General features: G+C 39.7%; 1 protein-coding gene across 3 annotated transcripts in view; it reads left to right on the top strand.

Moving 5' to 3' along the window:
- The window catches only part of rab3gap2 (RAB3 GTPase activating protein subunit 2 (non-catalytic)), a 100,113-nt gene that overhangs the window by 14,433 nt on the left and 67,374 nt on the right, over positions 1-18,306 (top strand). For all 3 annotated transcript variants that reach the window (XM_087991315.1, XM_087991313.1, XM_087991314.1), the window contains exons 2-5: positions 2,963-3,027; positions 7,850-7,973; positions 8,444-8,525; positions 17,990-18,037. In XM_087991315.1, the coding sequence (XP_087847441.1) occupies positions 2,963-3,027; positions 7,850-7,973; positions 8,444-8,525; positions 17,990-18,037 (319 nt within the window). The remainder of the gene's footprint in view (positions 1-2,962; positions 3,028-7,849; positions 7,974-8,443; positions 8,526-17,989; positions 18,038-18,306) is intronic.

Raw genomic sequence — 18,306 nt, forward strand, 5'->3', positions numbered from 1 at the left:
TTGTGTGCTATGATGTTTCAAATAAAGTGTCTAGAGGGCTCCTGCCGTTTACCACCATTTTTGAGGTAGTGAGTTCTCTGGGTGAAATAATTTTCCCTCCAACCCATTCTGAACCTCCTATTCCTTAACTTAAAACAGGGTCCCCTGGTTAATGACTAAGAGAAACAGTTTCCCTGTCTGTGACCCTCCAGTTTGTACACCTCAATCAGATCCCCCTTCAGCTGTCTCTGCTCTGAGGAAAACAACCCTAGCCTATCTGGACGCTCTTCATAGCTGCATTGCTCCATCTTGGTAAATCTTCTCTGCAACCTCTCCAGTACAGTCCCATCTTTCCTCTAGTGTGTTGACCAGTATTCCAACTTTGACCTAACTTTGTATAGAACTTCATCATAACCTCATTGTTCTTGTTTTCAATGTCTCGACTAATGAAGATATATGCCACCTAATCACTATGTCTACCTGTCACACTGCATTCAAGGATCTATGGACTAGACACCAAGACCCCTCTGATCTTCTGTGCTTCCCAGGATCATTCCACCCACCAAGTATTCCCTTGCTGTATTAGTCCTCCCAAAGTGTGCCACCCCACACCTTTTCAGGATGCAATTCCATTTGCCATCGTTCAGCCCTCTGACTACCACATCTATATTGTCCTGTAGTCTAAGGCTTTTCTCCTTGCTATTTTAACAGCCCATCAATTTTTGTACTATCTACAAATGTTTAAATCATTAGTGTATACAACAAATAGGAGACCCAGGACTGAGCCACTGGATACAATGGTAACATAACACCCTTCAACCATCACCCTCTGCTTCTTCCCATAAACAAATTTTCGATTCAATTAGCCAGATTGCTCTGGATACAGTAGGCTCTTAGTTTCTTAACTAGCTTGCCATCTGTGATCTTGATCCAAGCTTTATTAAAGTACAAGTAAACTACATCAACTGTACTATCTTCATGTATACACCTAGTCACCACCTTGAAAAATTCAATCATATTTGTTAGACATGATCTCCCTTGACAGAGCCATGCTGACTTCCTTTGATTAATCCTTGTGTGTTCAAGTGAAAATTAATTCTGTCCCTGAGAATCTAGGGTTTTCTGTTTTATTTGTCAGGCTTGATGACAGACATGAAAATTGCAGAAAATATGGAAAGTTGAAGTTACCTTAGAGGAACAGATGTGCAATGTATTTCTTAAATGATGAGAAGCTGGAAAATATAGCTATGCAAAGGGGTTTGTGTGTTCCTGTTGTCAAGCCCCTGAAGGCTAACATCTAGATGTGATAAAAAATTAAGAAAGCTAATACAATATCTGCCTATATCGCAAAGGGATTTGAGGAAAAGAGTAGAGAAGTCTTTCTTCAATTGAATAAAAGTCCGGTGAGACTACACCGAGAATAATGTGCACGCTTTTGGTTGTCTTACCTGGGGAAAGATAATACGCCATAGAGGGAGCACAATGAATGCTCACCAGCCTTGTTCCTGGGGTGATGGAAATGTTCTATGAACAGGATATTGGGTTAATTGAGCCTGAATTTTCTAGAGTTTCAAAGAATGACAGATGTTCTCATTGAAACCTACAAAATACTTCGAAAGATAGACAGTATAGATGCTTGCCTTTTTGGAGAGTCTGGAACCAGGGGATATAATTTGAAAATAAGTGAAAAACCATTTAGGATCAAGATGGAGAAATTTCTTACTCAGAACATCGTGAATCTTTTGGATTTCTGAACTGCAGAGCTCAAACTTAGAGAAGATAGATTTATGACTATTCGTGGTATGCTGGATTATGACAATAGTGTATGTAAAAGAGATTAACACATCAAACAGGCACGAATATATTAAAGGGTCAAGTAGACTTGGCTGGCTGAAAGACCCAGTCAGTCGTATTTTCTACCACCATTTCTAATTTTTTATGCTGACTTTGGGCTTGTTATCTAAAGATCTTAGGCCATCGAATCCTCTGGGGCATTTCCACACTTAACAGTGTAGCCACATTCGAAATGTTTGTACAAAATGTTTATTTTAGCTTTTTAAAATAACATGCGGTTACTAAATCCATGAAAGTGTTTAACTGACTCTAGATTCTGATGCATTTACAATTGAAGACCAGCGTCAGTACAACATGAAAGAACGTTAAAAACTGAAAAAACCTCAGATGCTGGAATTCAGAAACAGAAATTGCTGGGAAAGCTCAGTAGGTCTGGCAACATCTCTGGGGAGAAATCAGAGTTAATGTTTCAGGTCCAGCAATTCATCCCCTTTGTCTGATTGTTATCTACTCCTTTGTCTGTCCAACTGTCCATCTCTCTCTTTGGGCTCTATCTCCACCTATCGTCCACTCCTTACCCCTTCTTCTCCCCCCCCCCCCCCCCCCATCTTAGATTAGATTAGATTATTTACAGTGTGGAAACAGGCCCTTCGGCCCAACAAGTCCACACCGACCCGGCGAAGCGCAACCGACCCAGACCCATTCCCCTACATTTACCCCTTCACCTAACACTACAGGCAATTTAGCATGGCCAATTCATCTAACCTGCACATTTTTGGATTGTGGGAGGAAACCCACGCAGACACTGGGAGAATGTGCAAACTCCGCACAGGGAGTTGCCTGAGGTGGGAATAGAACCCGGGTCTCTGGCGCTGTGAGGCAGCAGTGCTAACCACTGTGCCACCATGCTGCCCAATTTTCTGCATTAAAAAAACAATATTTTCCTAGCTGCCATCAGTTCTAAGGAAGGGTTACTGGACTTGAAACATTAACTCTGATTTCTCTCCATGAAAGAGTGTTGCTTCACTATTGCTACAGCTTTAGCTTAACAAACTCGAACTTAAATATTACAAAGCAACATAGTCATTCTAGTGAAATATGCTATGGTAAACCTATTAATTTCTTGTTAAAATTGTTCCAGTTATATGGGCTGTAACTAATTTAATGTTTTGTTTTCTTTTTCCTATAGATAAAGAACACAACTGGGAAGATGAAGACTGGGGAGCATGGGAGGATGGTGAATTGAAAGAACCTGTACGACCAAATTGTTCTTTTTGTGTTTTTGTATTTAAATTGTTAATTAACATTTTGTTGAGCCTTGTGGAATTAGTGACAGGAATTAGTTTGGTGAAAGAATTGGTTCCAGATATTTTGTAATCAATCTGTTCAGAGATGTAATAAATATTCTGGAGTAAGTGAGGCTTGAATCTGGGCCTTTTAGCCCAGAGGTAGGGAGACTACCACTGCACCCCAACAGCCCTGAGGAAACTATTGTATACACATATTTTAAATGCTTTCATAGTCTAGAATATGCAAGAATTGCCACCTTCTGATCTAATGAGTAGAAACTTGGAGTGAATGAGATTTAGTTTATTGCATTTCAGTAATTATTTACAGATTATACAAATAAGCTGTACATTAGGAAAGTGACTGGAGGACCAGCATTCAAACTGTCTCCCACAAAATCCTACTTTTCTTTGTCACCAAGTCCTCATGACGCTATCAAAGTAGGTGGTGCTTATTGCACTCAAATCAATTATTAACTCCTTCATTTACTTCTGCACCAAGTTTTTTTGATGGCTATTATTGTTATATGTTTGTTTATATAATTATACTTATCACTAATGTATCTCCTCTAAGTGTTGTGTTTTACAACTCAAATGAACTGAAAGCTTTACTATTCAACATCTCTCAGGATTTGGAAGAATAGCACTTTTGGTAGAGGGTAGTTATCTGAGGTTCATTTTCTGAACTGGAGGATCTCTAAACTCTTATATTTCTTTCACTGAGAATATCATCTCTGCTAGAACAGCCCCTATTTTCTTTGTAGTATTTTGAATCTTTAGGCATTGCTTGTCTCCTCTTAGTGTTGCCTTCCAAGGAATGGTATGAATGTCTTGAATTTCTTCAGTGGAGTTTTCTTCTTGATCCTTCCACATTTACTTCCACTTGTTAATTAGTTTGGCCTTCCTTGTTTGCTCTCAGTAATTGAACTATAGGTGAGACTAACTTGTGCACTTCCTCAGTTGTGTTATTTGAAGATTCCTTCATGCTTTTGAAGTGATATCCATTATGGTTTTTGAAGATTCTTCTTTGGAAGATGGGGAGATCAGATATTTTATTTTGACTTCTCCCTTCCTAATCATCTTGGTATCTAATGTGTAATTTGCATCTATCATGCCTAGTTCTTAACAGCGCCATGTTGAAATCTGACTGAATACAATTACGGATGTTTCATTTGTCTTGAATTAAGCATACTGTTCAGTTGCTGTCTCTTTGCTTATCTATCTTCTCAAAGTTTGTTGCTCTTTCCACTTTTGATAGCAGTGGAAAATATTTCTGCCAAACCTGCATAGTTACCACCTTCTATCTTGCTGGCATTTATATTTAAAACAAAACTTTCAACATAACCTCAGATTTTCTTTTTATTTAGATTTTGCTATGACATAATGGAGCACTACGAAATCTTCTGACTGTGTGTTCCTTGACCACCTCTGTTGCTTAAACTCTTCAGGTTTTTGAATAAGATTGACATCAATGCGTACCTTTTATATTTAGGGGTGAAAATGACTAGTTCTGAAGTGCACACAGGTTTTCTAGAATTTGGTCTTCTCTGTATTGGAAATTTGCTTCTTGCATGTTTTAACATTGTGTCCTGCCCCGACTATGTATTTGAATGTATCTTGAATGTAAACAGTTTCTTTTTGATCAAAACTCACTATATCATAATACTTTAACACTTGCTGTGTACAGCTTGAAATTTGTGACTTTGCCCATTACGTACATGTCAGCGTGCCAAAATGATTGCGCTGGGCCATTGAATTCCCTTCAGAAACTTTGATTTTGACTTCTACTAGAAACTTTTCTATTTTATTTACTTCTTTGTGTGGGTAGTTCTTCAGTTTTTTTTAACATTCCTCTGTGTTTGTATCCTGATTTGGCGCATTTTATGAAAGTGACATTCTTTTTAAAAGCAAATGCTTTTACTGTAATAGCTGGGAACTCTTGCCTTGCGACGTTGCTTTGCACAGTGTTTGTATGAACTCTGTCTGGTGCAAGTCCTCCACTGCATTGGCTTTTGTGTGTCTCTTTATCATTTTAATAGAGCCCAATGTTGTATGTGAAATGGATAACAGCATATGTGTTAGCTGATTTATCTGTTTGTGCATGTTTGTTGATTTTGCATTGATAAAGCACAAGTTATAAAAAGTGAAATATTGTGCATTAGTTTCTGGTTGGATTCCTTTGTTAAATTAGGTTCTTTTGGCTTATTGGTCTTCACTGGGATCATGTGTGGTAGGTAAGTAAACTTCTCATGGCAAATTTTTAAACACAACCTGTTTTAGTCTACTCACCCTTGAAGCACCCTGATCATTGTTAATTATTGCCAGTCAATCTCTATCGCTGAAAATTAAGTCAAGTTTGGAGTACATTCCTTTAACTTTTAATTGGTGAAGATGTTAAAGGAAGTAAATTTATCTTGTTTTACCTTTTTATTACTTACACTCCTGTCCTCGTAATCCAACATTTATTCATTTTCTTCATTTCTCTTTCTGTACCAGATTTGACATTGAATTCACCTGTTATTATAAGTGATTTCTGCTTGGTCCTTGCACTGTTACTTTCACAATTCTTTTGATCTGACTTGTTAAGGTGAGACATGGTAATAAAATATGGACTATCAGTTTTTGACTTTCATCATCTGATTTTAATCATAGAATTCCCACAGTGTGGAAGCAGGCCATTTGGTTCAGAATCCACAAGCTGACCCTGCAAACACCATCCCACCCAGACCCTCCCCTCTACCCTACCACTGTAACTCTGTATTTCCCATGGCTAATCCACCTAACTTACACATCCCTTGACACTATGGGCAATTTGGCATGGCCAATCCACTTAACCTGCATATCTTTGGATTACTGGAGGAAACCCATGCAAATCTGGGGAGAATGTTGCCTGAGGGTGGAAATGAACTCGGGTCCCTGGCAATTAGGCAGAGACCGCCACCAGACTGAGCCACCAGACCGCCCCTTTAATGCTTGTGACTTCCATCGACTGAAATGGTTTCAAAGAGGAGGGAAAAAAACACTGACTTAAAAACGGCTATCGTGATACCCTGACTCCAGGTTGATCTAACCTTCACGAAGCAATCAATAAACAGGAACTAGTCGGAACTCCACATGTTATCCAAGAAACTGAAATCAATCAATTAGATCTGTACCTCGAATTTGAGTTGGGCTTTCCTTGGGATGAAAAAAGCTCCTGTGATTAATCCACTTGAAAACCAGACACTCTGATATTAGGATACAGAAAACAGCTGTATTTCCAGGAATTTTTTTGGCAAAGATGTGTGATTGATTTGTGACTTGGTAAGGAGGTCTTGTCCTCTCACATATATACACATCCCGTGACACAACTCTGAAGAAACATCCAGTTACTGATGGGTCTGTTTCCGTGCCGAATGAGTCTGACTCTGTACTAAGCCGAGAACACCAATATCTGCAGTATTCACAGCTGCCGTTGATCCAGGACGTTTCTAACTATTCGAGGTTTCAGATAAAAGCCTAACACCTTGAGTGCCTTAAGCACTTGAACTAACATGTTCTTTATCTTAATTTTTCTACAGGACAGGTAGCAATTTAAAACTTTGTACCTGTTTCTGTAACTTTTATTTCTTGAGGGATAGATAGTGTCGCACTGGAAAAGGCACAGTGGGTCAGGCAGCATCTGAGGAGTAAGAGAGTCGACGTTTCGGGCAGGACCCTTCTTCAGGACTCTGGATGGGGGTGGGGGCGGGATTGAGAGATAAATATGGGGAAGTGATGGTGGGGCTAGGGGAAAGGTAGGCAATAGATAGGCGAAGGTATGAGGTGATATATGGTCTGTGGAAAGGGTGGAGCAGATAGGCGGGAAGGAAGATGGACAGGTAGGTCAGGTCAAGAGGTGGTGCTGAGTTGGAGGGTTGGAACTTGGATGGGGTGGGGGGTGGGGAGATTTGGAAACTAATGAATTCAAAGTTTATGTCATAAAGTGTGACATTGGAAAAGTTAGCACATAATCAAAACTGTCCTTCCTTTCACTCAAGGAGAACCTTTTAATTGACTCCTTAACTTGTTTCTAGTATACTAAAATTTACATAATTATTGAATTAAGATATGCAATATAGATCATTTAAACATTGATGGCCAATCAAGGATGTTGAAAAGAAGGGAGCTAATTCACCCCTATTCCCCTCCTGATAATATCAGTGATTATCTGTCCTTCTTGCTTAGGTTTCAGATGCTGAATTTGCCTTGCTGTGACATCGTCAGCCCCTGAATATTTATCAACTTCATATTTTTTTATAATATTAATGGCAAACTCATTTTAGGTGCCCTTTTCTGCAGCAGTTTGTGGGTTTGTGTCTGCAGATGGAATGTAAAGATAAAAGTTAGCAAATGGTCTTAGTATTTGAGGCTGATATGCTGAGGAAGTGAGTGAGATTACCATCAAAATTATTTGTTTTGGAGTCAGCTCATTAAACAGCATTGATAATGCAAGTCATCTCTTCATATTATGTAGACATAGACATAAATGCTTTCTCTGTTTCTAATGTTATTAATGCTATTACATTCTTTTTTGGTGGTACGTTAGCCTTTTGCAATACGGAGTGACAGCAACAGTGTGGGTTCAATTTCCACACTAGCTATGGTACCATGAAGGACGTTTCCCCCACCTGAGGGATGGTGATTTTCAGGTTAAATCACCACCAGTTGTCCCTCTAATGAGAGAACAGTCAAATGATCTGGGAGGACTTCTTTCTTTATTTTGCTTTTGCTAGTAATACATTTGACTTAAGCACTGAAATCTGTTGCAGAGGGAAGATAATTCTACAAGCAAGGCACCCACGTTGTCATGGCTTCAAGACTGTGTGATCTCACTGTCACCAACAAATGATCTTATGGTGATAGCAAGGAATCAGAAAGCTGTATTTCTAGTCCGTAAGTATTAGCCCTTTTATGAATATTTGTTTGCTTACAATTCATGTTTAAAATAATTTTGTGGCTTACGTTTACCTTTATTCGAATATAAAACTGGATAATTCAAAAGCAATACACTTATAGATACAGTGGGGGGAAGAACCTCCGAAAATGCTGCAAATATTTACCAGGTCAAGTAACATCTATGGCGGGAGAAAGAGTTTGTTATTTCTTCCCCTCCATGCATTTGCCTTCGCTGCCTCCCTATCGAGCCGAATACGTCCTATGTTGCTACCTATTTGGTTCTGATTCATGATTTTGAAGCCTTTCTTCATTCAAAAGGTGCTCTCTGACCTCCTGAGCATTTCCAACATTTTCTGTTTTTAATTATTGTATAATTTAATTTTGAGATGTGGAGCTCTGCTTGTAAAATGTATGACCTTTGCAGAAATAGCCTGCTTTCTAATTTATGAATTTTCTTTCTTTCTAAGCAAAATGGAAGCCTAATGAAAAGGCTAAAGATGAAATGCAGTATTGTGTTACGTGGAATGGTATTTTGAGCACTGAAGAAGGGTAGGTATGGTTTAGTGAGAGTGCTTGATTTAATGATGGTATTTTTAATCAGTTTATTCATTTAAATGGATGAAGTAAAAAAAAACTTATGAATCTTGGAAAGATATTTGTGTAATATATCTTGTGCCAGTATACTTTGTTCAGTTGCCAAATAAATGTTCGTGTGTGAAAAAAGGATCTGTTGGATTGTGTGTCGATGTTCCAATATTATGTGCTGCAAAACCATGAATCATTTGTATTTAACATTATTAATTTCTCCATGCAAATAATTGCTTATAGGGTGCAATAGAGAAGGAAAAATGCAGATGCCTTGGAGGCTAAATTCAGAGGGATTTCCCTTTAGGATGCCATCATTAAGATGTACTTGATTAGCAGTGGCCTGAGCAGTTGATTTGATCGTAGAATAATTTGTGACTATGCGATTAAAAAATTATCAAATCCCAGGATGGTGTGAAGAAAAACTCTGTACTTGCTGAACTGATTTAATGGCATGATAGTGCATGCAGTAGAATACATACAGTTATAAATTTGACTATATTTTAAAATCAATTTACCGTCCACAGGAACTTGTAAACTTGTAACTTGGAAAAATTTGCACATGGAAAGAAGAGCTGTTTTGCACTTGGTATTGATTTGTTGTGACCTTGGTTGGTTATTTACTTCTATTAAATTGCATTTTCTGCAGTTATATTTTTAAAATGTAATAAGCTGTATAGCTTTATTTGAATTTTGAATACCATATAATTAATGATCAAGCACGCTGCAGCAAATTAGAACAAACATATATTATGAGTGAGCAATCTAAAAGGTACTAGGCTGAAACCTGAACTGTATCCTAAGAACTTCATTTCTGGTGTAGTGTGTATAGCTTTCTATGTGAATATTGCAAGGACTTGCCAATTTTGCAACTCTGAGAATGACTTGCAATTTGAAGCAGCAAACGGAAGGCTGTGAGAAGCCTGGGAACTACAGACCTATGAGTCTGACCAATGACGTCAAGGTAAATTGTTGGAGGTGATTCTGAAAAGGGTTTGCATGCATTTGGAGAGGCAAGGACTGATTTAAGGATTTGGATCAGAATTTAAAAGGCATGGTTAGTAAGTTTGCAGATGACACCAAAATTGGTACACTGGGCAGTGAAGAAGGTTATCTAAGATTATGAAGAGATCTTGATCAGTTGGGTCAGTGGGCTGAGGAGTGGTAGATGGAGTTTAATTTGGATAAATGTGAAGTATTGCATTTTGGTAAAGCAATTAAGAACAGGACTTCTACATTTAATGGTAAGGCCCTGGGTAGTATTATTGAACAGAGAGACCTATGGGTTCAGGTTCGTAATTCTTTGAAATTTGTGTCACATATAGACAGGGTGGTTAAGAAGATATTTAGTATGCTTTTCTTTACTGCTCAGACTTTTGAGTATAGGAGTTGGGATGTCATGATGAGGTTGTAAAGGATTTGCTGAGGCCTCTTCTGGTGGGGAAGTGCCAGTGTTGGACTGGGGTGGAAAACGTCAGAAGTCACATGACACCAGGATTTCACTTGATGAAGGAGCAGGCCTCTGAAAGTCTGTGATTTCAAATAAACTTGTTGGACTATTACCTGACGTTGTGTGACTTCTGACTTAAGTCTCTTCTGAAGTACTGTGTGCAGTTCTGGTCACCCTGTTATAGGAAATATATTATAAATATATATTCTCTCCATTTTCACTGGAGAGAAAATGGCAGGAAAGGGCAGCCAGCCAATCTTTTATAGCAGACCATGGAGGTCATGGAGATGGTGAGCAGCTGAAGTCAGGCACAGGATGTGGATTCATCTTTCACTGCAGGAGAGTACAAATACCAGGTCAGGTGCAGAAACAAGGATGTAGAGGCATCCTTGGACATGGTGTCATCAACAGGCTAACGTGAGGACTGCAGATACTGGAGGTCAGAGTCAAGCGTGTGGTGCTGGAAAAGCACAGCCGGTCAGGCAGCATCTGAGGAGCAGGAGAATCGACATTTCGGGCAATTGGTGTCATCAATAGAGGAGTTTGCCCTCAGTTGACAAGGTGCCATCAGTTCAGTTTATCACTAATAAAAAAGAAAGTGTCATAGTATCAGGTGAAATTCCAAAAAGATGACACCTGTAGCTGCCTCTGACATGAGTATGTAAGCCGGAAAAATATAATGATCAGAGAAGTGCAAGGACTTAAGCTTTCAGTCAACTCAGTACATAGAGTCATAGAAATGTACAGCATGGAAACAGATCCTTCGGTCCAACCCATTCATGCCGACCAGATATCTCAACCCAATCTAGTCCCACCTGCCAGCACCCAGCCCATATCCCTCCAAACCCTTCCTATTCATATACACATCCAAAAGCCTCTTAAATATTGCAATTGTACCAGCCTCCACCACTTCATCTGGTAGCTCATTCCATATACGCACCACCCTCTGTGTGAAAAAGTGACCCCTTAGGTCTCTTTCACATCTTTCCCCTCTCACCCTAAACCTATGCCCTCTAGTTCTGGACTCCCCGACCGCAGGGAAAAGACTTTGTCTATTTATCCTATCCATGCCCCTCATGATTTTGTAAACCTCTGTAAGGTCTCCCCTCAACCTCCGACGCTCCAGGGTAAACAGCCCCAGCCTGTTCAGCCTTTCCCTATAGCTCAAATCCTGCAACCCTGGCAACATCCTTGTAAATCTTTTCCGAACACTTTCAAGTTTCACAACTTCTTTCTGATAGGAAGGAGACCAGAATTGCACGCAATATTCCAACAGTGGCCTAACCAATGTCCTGTACAGCCGCAACATGACCTCCTAACTACTGTACTCAATACTCTGACCTTTTTCACTATTCTATCTACCTGCGACTCCACTTTCAAGTAGTTATGAACCTGCAGTCCAAGGTCTCTTTGTTCAGCAACACTATCTAGGATCTTACCATGAAGTGTATAAGTCCTGCTAAGATTTGCTTTCCCAAAATGCAGCATCTCTCATTTATCTGAATTAAACTCCATCTGCCACCTCTCAGCCCGTTGGCCCATCTGGTCAAGATCTGTTGTAATCTGAGGTAACCTTCTTCGCTGTCACTACACCTCCAATTTTGGTGTCACCTGCAAACTTACTAACAGTATCTCTTATGCTTGCATCCAAATCATTTATGTAAATGACAAAAAAATTGTGGACCAGCACCGATCCTTGTGGCACTTCATCACAAGCCTCCAGTCTGAAAAACAACCCTCCACCACTACCCTCTGTCTTCTACCTTTGAGCCAGTTCTGTATTCAAATAGCTAGTTCTCCATCTATTCCGTGAGATCTAACCTTGCTAACCAGTCTCCCATGGGGAACCTTGTCGAACGCCTTACTGAAGTCCATATAGATCACATCTACTGCTCTGCCCTCATCAATCTTCTTTGTTACTTCTTCAAAAAACTCAATCATGTTTGTGAGACAAGATTTCCCATGCACAAAGCCATGCTGACTATCCCTAATCAGTCATTGCCTTTCCAAATACATGTACTTCCTGTCCCTCGGGATTCCCTCCAGCAACTTGCTGATCATTTATTTTGATCTCCTGAAACTTGCTGCAGCTACAGTGGCAGATAAGGGAAGAGACTGACCAAACTTCAGGAGGATCAGCACCATCATACGACATGCACCTCCACAAGCACAATACTGTCAGCTCAAAGGGTCCAGCAGCACAGATAGAAAGGATAGTGCAAAGTATTTTTCCAGGAGTAGATCTGGAGACATGTTTGAAAACTCTCCAGGGAATAGGGAGGCATCCAGCTCTGCTCAGCTGGACATAGTTGCTGAGCTTAATTACGAGATGCACTTTTGTGCTGAAGTTGCAAGATCCATTATTTCCATGAGTGACCTGCGAAAAAGTAAGGCAACGAGTGGATGAAGATGCACAGCAATGGTCTCCATGTAATGGTGGCTTCATTTGAAAAGCATTAAGTAAGCAGCGGCTTAGATGGCTAAGTACTATACTCAAGTGCATTGAAATACTTTTGCTTTGTTTGCAAGGAGTTGGGAGATTGGCACAGGAGAGAAGTAAGCAGGGGTGATGGTATTGAGGACCCATCTCAAGATTGCCACAGACCTGCAGGAAAGGGATGTATGTGAAGGTGTAGTGTATGTGCCAGGGAAATCACTGGCAGGAGGGAAATTGTGGTTATACACCCCTCGGTTGAAGTGACCTGGATGAAGGTGTTCACGGGACTCTGACATGCAGATCTATGCCTGGATGTGTCAGTGGCGCTTCTGTTCATGCTCCATCAGCCCATCCTTCATCTTCTTTCTCCTCTGATGAAACCTGTCTGAAACCAGTATCCTCTGCTAGATTTGAACTGCTTGCTGTGTTAAGCCTCTGGTAGATGTACAACTCTTACTGAACTTCACTGCAGAGATACATGAGGTGTGGTGCGCTGGTATCAGTAACCAAATCCTCAGGTGTTCTATCTTCCCATCCAGCAGCCATTCACTGAGAATGTGTTGAGGCCTTTCAACTGCTGGATGGTAAAGGCATCATGGTATCTCCTGAAAAGTCTCATTAGTTCCAGGACCTATTTATGATGGTTGCATACTAGGTTTACATTGAATAAGTAGAAACCTTATCAATTCAGGAAAATGCTTGGCAGTAAGCTATTTCCAACCTATTTACTTCTGATTTCCCTTTTGTATGTTGCTTCTGTGATGGTCTGCTGAGCTTCGTGACTTCCCACTGAGCACATGCCTTCTTCAGTTTGCTGTGAAGCATTCGGAAAGAGGTACTGCACAAGTGAGATTTATAAGCATTTTAATTACCATAGCTGCCTGTGCATTTCACTCACAGGGATTCCTGTCTGTATTGTTATGTTGATCCTGGGAAATCCAGAAGGGAGGTGGAAAGATAGTACTGGTCTAATACTTCACACAGTTTTTCCAGCCTCTTTCGCACTGATCCAAATGCCTGGTAAAATTCCACCCTTTCGTGTTCCAGTTTGCAGGTTCTCTTTTACTCTCTTGTTTACCCCTGGCTCATTGCCTACCCCATTGTTTGTTTTAGTTTGAATATTGTATCCTTTAAGGTCAAAATTGAATGGTGGGAAACTAATAATTTGGGGATGGTGAGAAAAATGTTTTAATTTGCCTAAAATAGATTTCTGATTACTGTTGCAGATCTAAGTTTAGCCTAAAAGTGTAATTTTCTCAAGGCCATTAATATAGTTCTAAGGAATAGTGAATGCTTCAAGTGGCTTAATGGATGATGGGCATGCTAGAGTAAATTTCTGCATGCAGTATCATACATCTCTATCTCTGCTGAGAATACTCCCATGATTCACATATTAAGTATCTTATTAGCCTAGACCAGAGTAGCAAATCTGTCATCATCCTGTTTGAGATCAGAAAATATATTATCATGTAACTAGGAAACAGTACCTGTTAGACTGTAAAGACTGTCTTTTTATTAATGTGCTTTTTAAAACTGTGGACTGAAATGAGAGAACAGTTTGAAACCCAAGAATTTTCAAGGGTGGCACTGTGTATTTTGAAAACAAAGAATTAACTACCTATTGTGAACACTTTGTATAGCTATGGGTTCTAGCAACGTGCAAACTCGAGCCAAGGAGATGTTTTTATGAATGAATCTGATTGGTCCCTAGTCCACAAACCAGTTATCAATGAGAAAGATCTCTGCTTGATAACAACTCTGTAATTGGTTGTTTGGTAACTGGGTTGTGAACATGATGGAGAAAAAAGGTCACAGCAGAAGAGAAATCACCCGCTAAAAACCCTGAATTTCTGCAGTAATCCACTTTCAATCTGAAGAAAATCAGCTTATCTCCCCTTCAGCAGAAGCTGCATGTTAGAACATAGAACATTACAGTGCAGTACAGGCCCTTCGGCCCCCGATGTTACGTGGACCTGTGAAACCAATCTGAAGCCCATCTAACCCACACTACTCCACTTTCATCCATATATTTATTCAATGACCATTTAAACGCTCTTAAAGTTGTTTAGTGAACTACTGTTGCAGGTAGGGGTTCAATGCTGCTACTACTCTGAGTAAAGAAACTACCTCTGACATCTGTCCTTTATCTATCATCCCTCAATTTAAAGCTACGTTGTGATTTGAAATTGATTAAGTCAGGGACCTTTGTAAGTGAACCAGCCTTTTAGAAACTAGTGGAAGTATTTGGGGGAAAAATTTTCATTTAGCAAGAACCAACCCGAAGGGGGAGGGAGAGATGAGGGTCCTGAGAATATTACTTAGGTCTCTGGACGAACAGTCCAGTGATAATACCACTAGGGGATCTAGATTCAACTCCCACCATAACAGTTGGTGAAATTTGAATTCAATAAAAATCTGTCATTTTGTCTAATGATGACCATGAAGCTGTTGTCAATTGTCAGAAAAAGCCCATCTGATTCTTTTAATGTTCTTTCGAGAAGGAAATTGCTGTCCTAAACTGGTCTGGCCAACATGTGACTCCAGACCCACAGCAATGTGTTTGACACTTATCTGCCCTCTGCGCAATTAGGGATGGCTCACCAGTGACTCCCTCATCCTGTGAATTAGAATAAAAATTCAGGACCCATCCCTTCTCAGCCATAGCCCTATAATGACTTTCAGATCATAATTATTTACTTCAGTGTGCATTAGAATTTGTTTCTTTATGAATATTATGTGCATTCATACACTGAAACTTTATTTGTTTTTGTTATTTTTGTTATCTAGTCTTGATTCCCTCTGTCCCTTCCTGCCATTCTCTGACCCTGTGGTCTCGGTGATGGTGACCACTGTTACCAATTGTCATTAAAATCCATTCATTTACTAATGTCACATGAGGGAAGAAATCAGTTATCCTTCGCTGATCTGGCCCATCTATGACTCCAAATCCACAACAAAGTGGTTGAGTTTTAACTGCCTTCTGAAATGATCTAGCAAGCCACTCAATTTCAGGGTAATTAGGGATGGCCAAAAATTGGTGACTTTGCCAGTGACCCCCACACACCAAGAAAGAATGAATGAAAAGATCAATGGACCCTTCATCTGTGGAAAAAGTTGCTGCACATAGCAGGTCTAAAGCAACTGGTTGTTTGATTGTATGTCAATTAGAAGCCTCCAGAATTCCCCAGAACCCACTGAGTAGGATTGTACCAGATAGCATGAAATGGAAGTTTCCATTCGAGAGAGTGATCCGTATAGTGAGGCCAGTTTGATAACTCCATATGTAGTCTTTTGCAGAGGACTATTTGTAATTTAGGATATAAATTTCTTCCAATTGATTTGTCTTGGTTACTGCTTATTAAATAATTGAATGCTGTCTTTCTGTCTTGCTCACTCTCCGGGAGATGGTTGCCTGGGATAGTGCATTGATTGTCATACAAATCCATCTGGTTCATCTAGTGCTATAGAGATGGAAATTGCCATCCTTACCTGCACTGACCTACATGTGACTCCAGTTCCACAGCAATATGGTTTCTTTCTTTACTGCCCTCTGGGCAAAATTGTTGGTCTGGTCAGTGGCACCCACAATCCTGTGACCGAATTAAATTTAAAACTGTAACTTCATCACAAGAAACTTCCTGTCATTGGACTTTCCTCCTATTCTGCTCAGTTACCCTCCTTTCCTGAAACTACGCTCCCATTTATTTTGAAACTGCACTCCCAGTATTATTCACCAGACACTGCAGCTTTTCACCCAGCTAGGTATGTTCCTGTTTTCCTGAACCCTAATCTTGCTCTGTTATATCAAAGAAATACTGTTTTTTGGGCCTTTAACCACTGCTCCATCCCAAGCTGTTCGTAACTGTTAATTGGGAACATGCCCTTGTTAGATCAAATCCTTCATGGCTCTTAGTACTATGTCCTCATTACCCAGAACCATTCAATTGTTGTATGACTTCAGGCAGAGATTGCTAAGTTCTTGATCTCGCAAGAAATTAAGGGCTATAGGGAGAGTGCGGATAAATGGAGTTGAAATGCCATGATTAAATGGTGGCGTAGACCCGATGGGCTGAATGGCCATCCACTCCTATGTCTTATAGAGTCATAGAGATGCACAGCACAGAAACAGACCCTTTGGTCCAACTCGTCCATGCTTACCAGATATCCCAACCCAATTTAGTCTCACCTTCCTATTCATCTACCCATCCAGATGCCTTTTAAATGCTGTAATTGTACTAGCCTCCACCACTTCCTCTGGCAGCTCATTCCATACATGGTCTTGTGGACTTCACCAAGTGCTCACTACATATAGCCCGAGTAGTTAGCACAGCTGAAAGCAGCTCTGCTGAATATGTCTTTCCGTCCTCCACCTGACTGACCCTGGCTCTGCTCTCAGTGATCCCTTTATCTCCCTGCATGACCCAATTAGAAACCTTGCAAATAGCTTCAGCTTTCTTTGGGCAGAATTGCATGCAATTCATTTTGGAACCGTAAAATGCAACAGTTGGAGCATCATGTCTCATTTTCTTTCTGTCCTTTTTTTTTCTAAACTCAACATGGATTTAATTTGAAGAGCAAATTTCAAAAATAAGCTTTTGTGACTAAGTGAAGCAGTACTTTTTTGGGGCAGATGCTGGGAGACAAGGGTGAAAGTTTTTTAAAAGTATGATTTGTTTAATTTGTCAAAATATGATTATTAAATATTAATGTCGGGCTTTGCTGCTAGCAGCTTGTTAAGGCATTCCCAGTGTGATATTAACACGTTGTGTTGCTATTTATTTAAACATGATACAGGAAGCAAAGTTTGTGTGATTATTTTTTGCAAGTGTGCTATACACAAGATACAGTGTATAAAGTAGATATTAAAAATATACACATACTACAGTGGCATGCTGTAGTCTATCTTGTGATTTCAGGGATTGTATGACCAAATACTATAAGCCAGGTTGTAGTGGTAATGTCACTGGACGAGAAATCCAGGACCCTGAACATGAGTTCAAATCCCACCATGGTAGTTTGTGAAATTTGAATTTAATAAATATTTAGAATAAAGCTAAAACCTACTGGTGAGAATATAATCATAAAAACCAACTGGTTCATTGGAACCCAACTGGAAGGGAACCTGCCACTCTTAACTGGTCTGGTCTATATGTAACACAGACCTAAGCAATGTGGTTGACTCTGAATAAAGGATGGGCAATAATTGCTGGCCTTCCCTATATTCCATGAATGAATAATTAAAAAAACCACAGAAATGGATTTTGAAAACTAAACTGGTGCTTTTGGGTCTGATGATTCAGGCAGTCTATCTGAAAATTGTATTTAAGATGAATACTTGATTTTTGTTCTTATTAAATATGAATATTAAAGCCAGAGTTGAGACTAGTTGTCTGAGTGAACTGCTTGTGTCTGTTTGAATTATTAAATTAACCCATGAGTTTAGCTGTTTGACTTGAATGAGGTTTTTGCTCCACTTGATCTGTGAGGTGCATGACGAGAAGTGACATCTAATCTGATTGCTTATCATCTTTTTTTTGACAGGGAATGCATCAGTAGTGCAATTTGTATTCCACTTGCAAGTCAGAAAAGGTAAGTGTTTTTATACTTGAGTCTCTGTTTATATCTAAGTATGGTCAAAACACACAAAATAGTAATTAAGAAAAATTTTTTTAATGGTACTTGAACAATCTTGTTTTCATTCAAAAAACAAATACAGGTGAAGATTGATTCTTCCATATTCTTTCTGTAATCACGGTACGCAAATCTTTGGCTTATTTGCTAGTCTAAAACTTAAGTGCAAAGATCTACTCGGAAGTTTTCTGTCAATAGGTGACCTTGATTTAAAGCAATCCTGTAGG

The sequence above is a fragment of the Chiloscyllium plagiosum genome, unplaced genomic scaffold (genome assembly GCF_037043375.1).
Source record: "Chiloscyllium plagiosum isolate Xiang-an unplaced genomic scaffold, Cpla_swu_hap1 HiC_scaffold_10, whole genome shotgun sequence".
NCBI lineage: Eukaryota > Metazoa > Chordata > Chondrichthyes > Orectolobiformes > Hemiscylliidae > Chiloscyllium > Chiloscyllium plagiosum.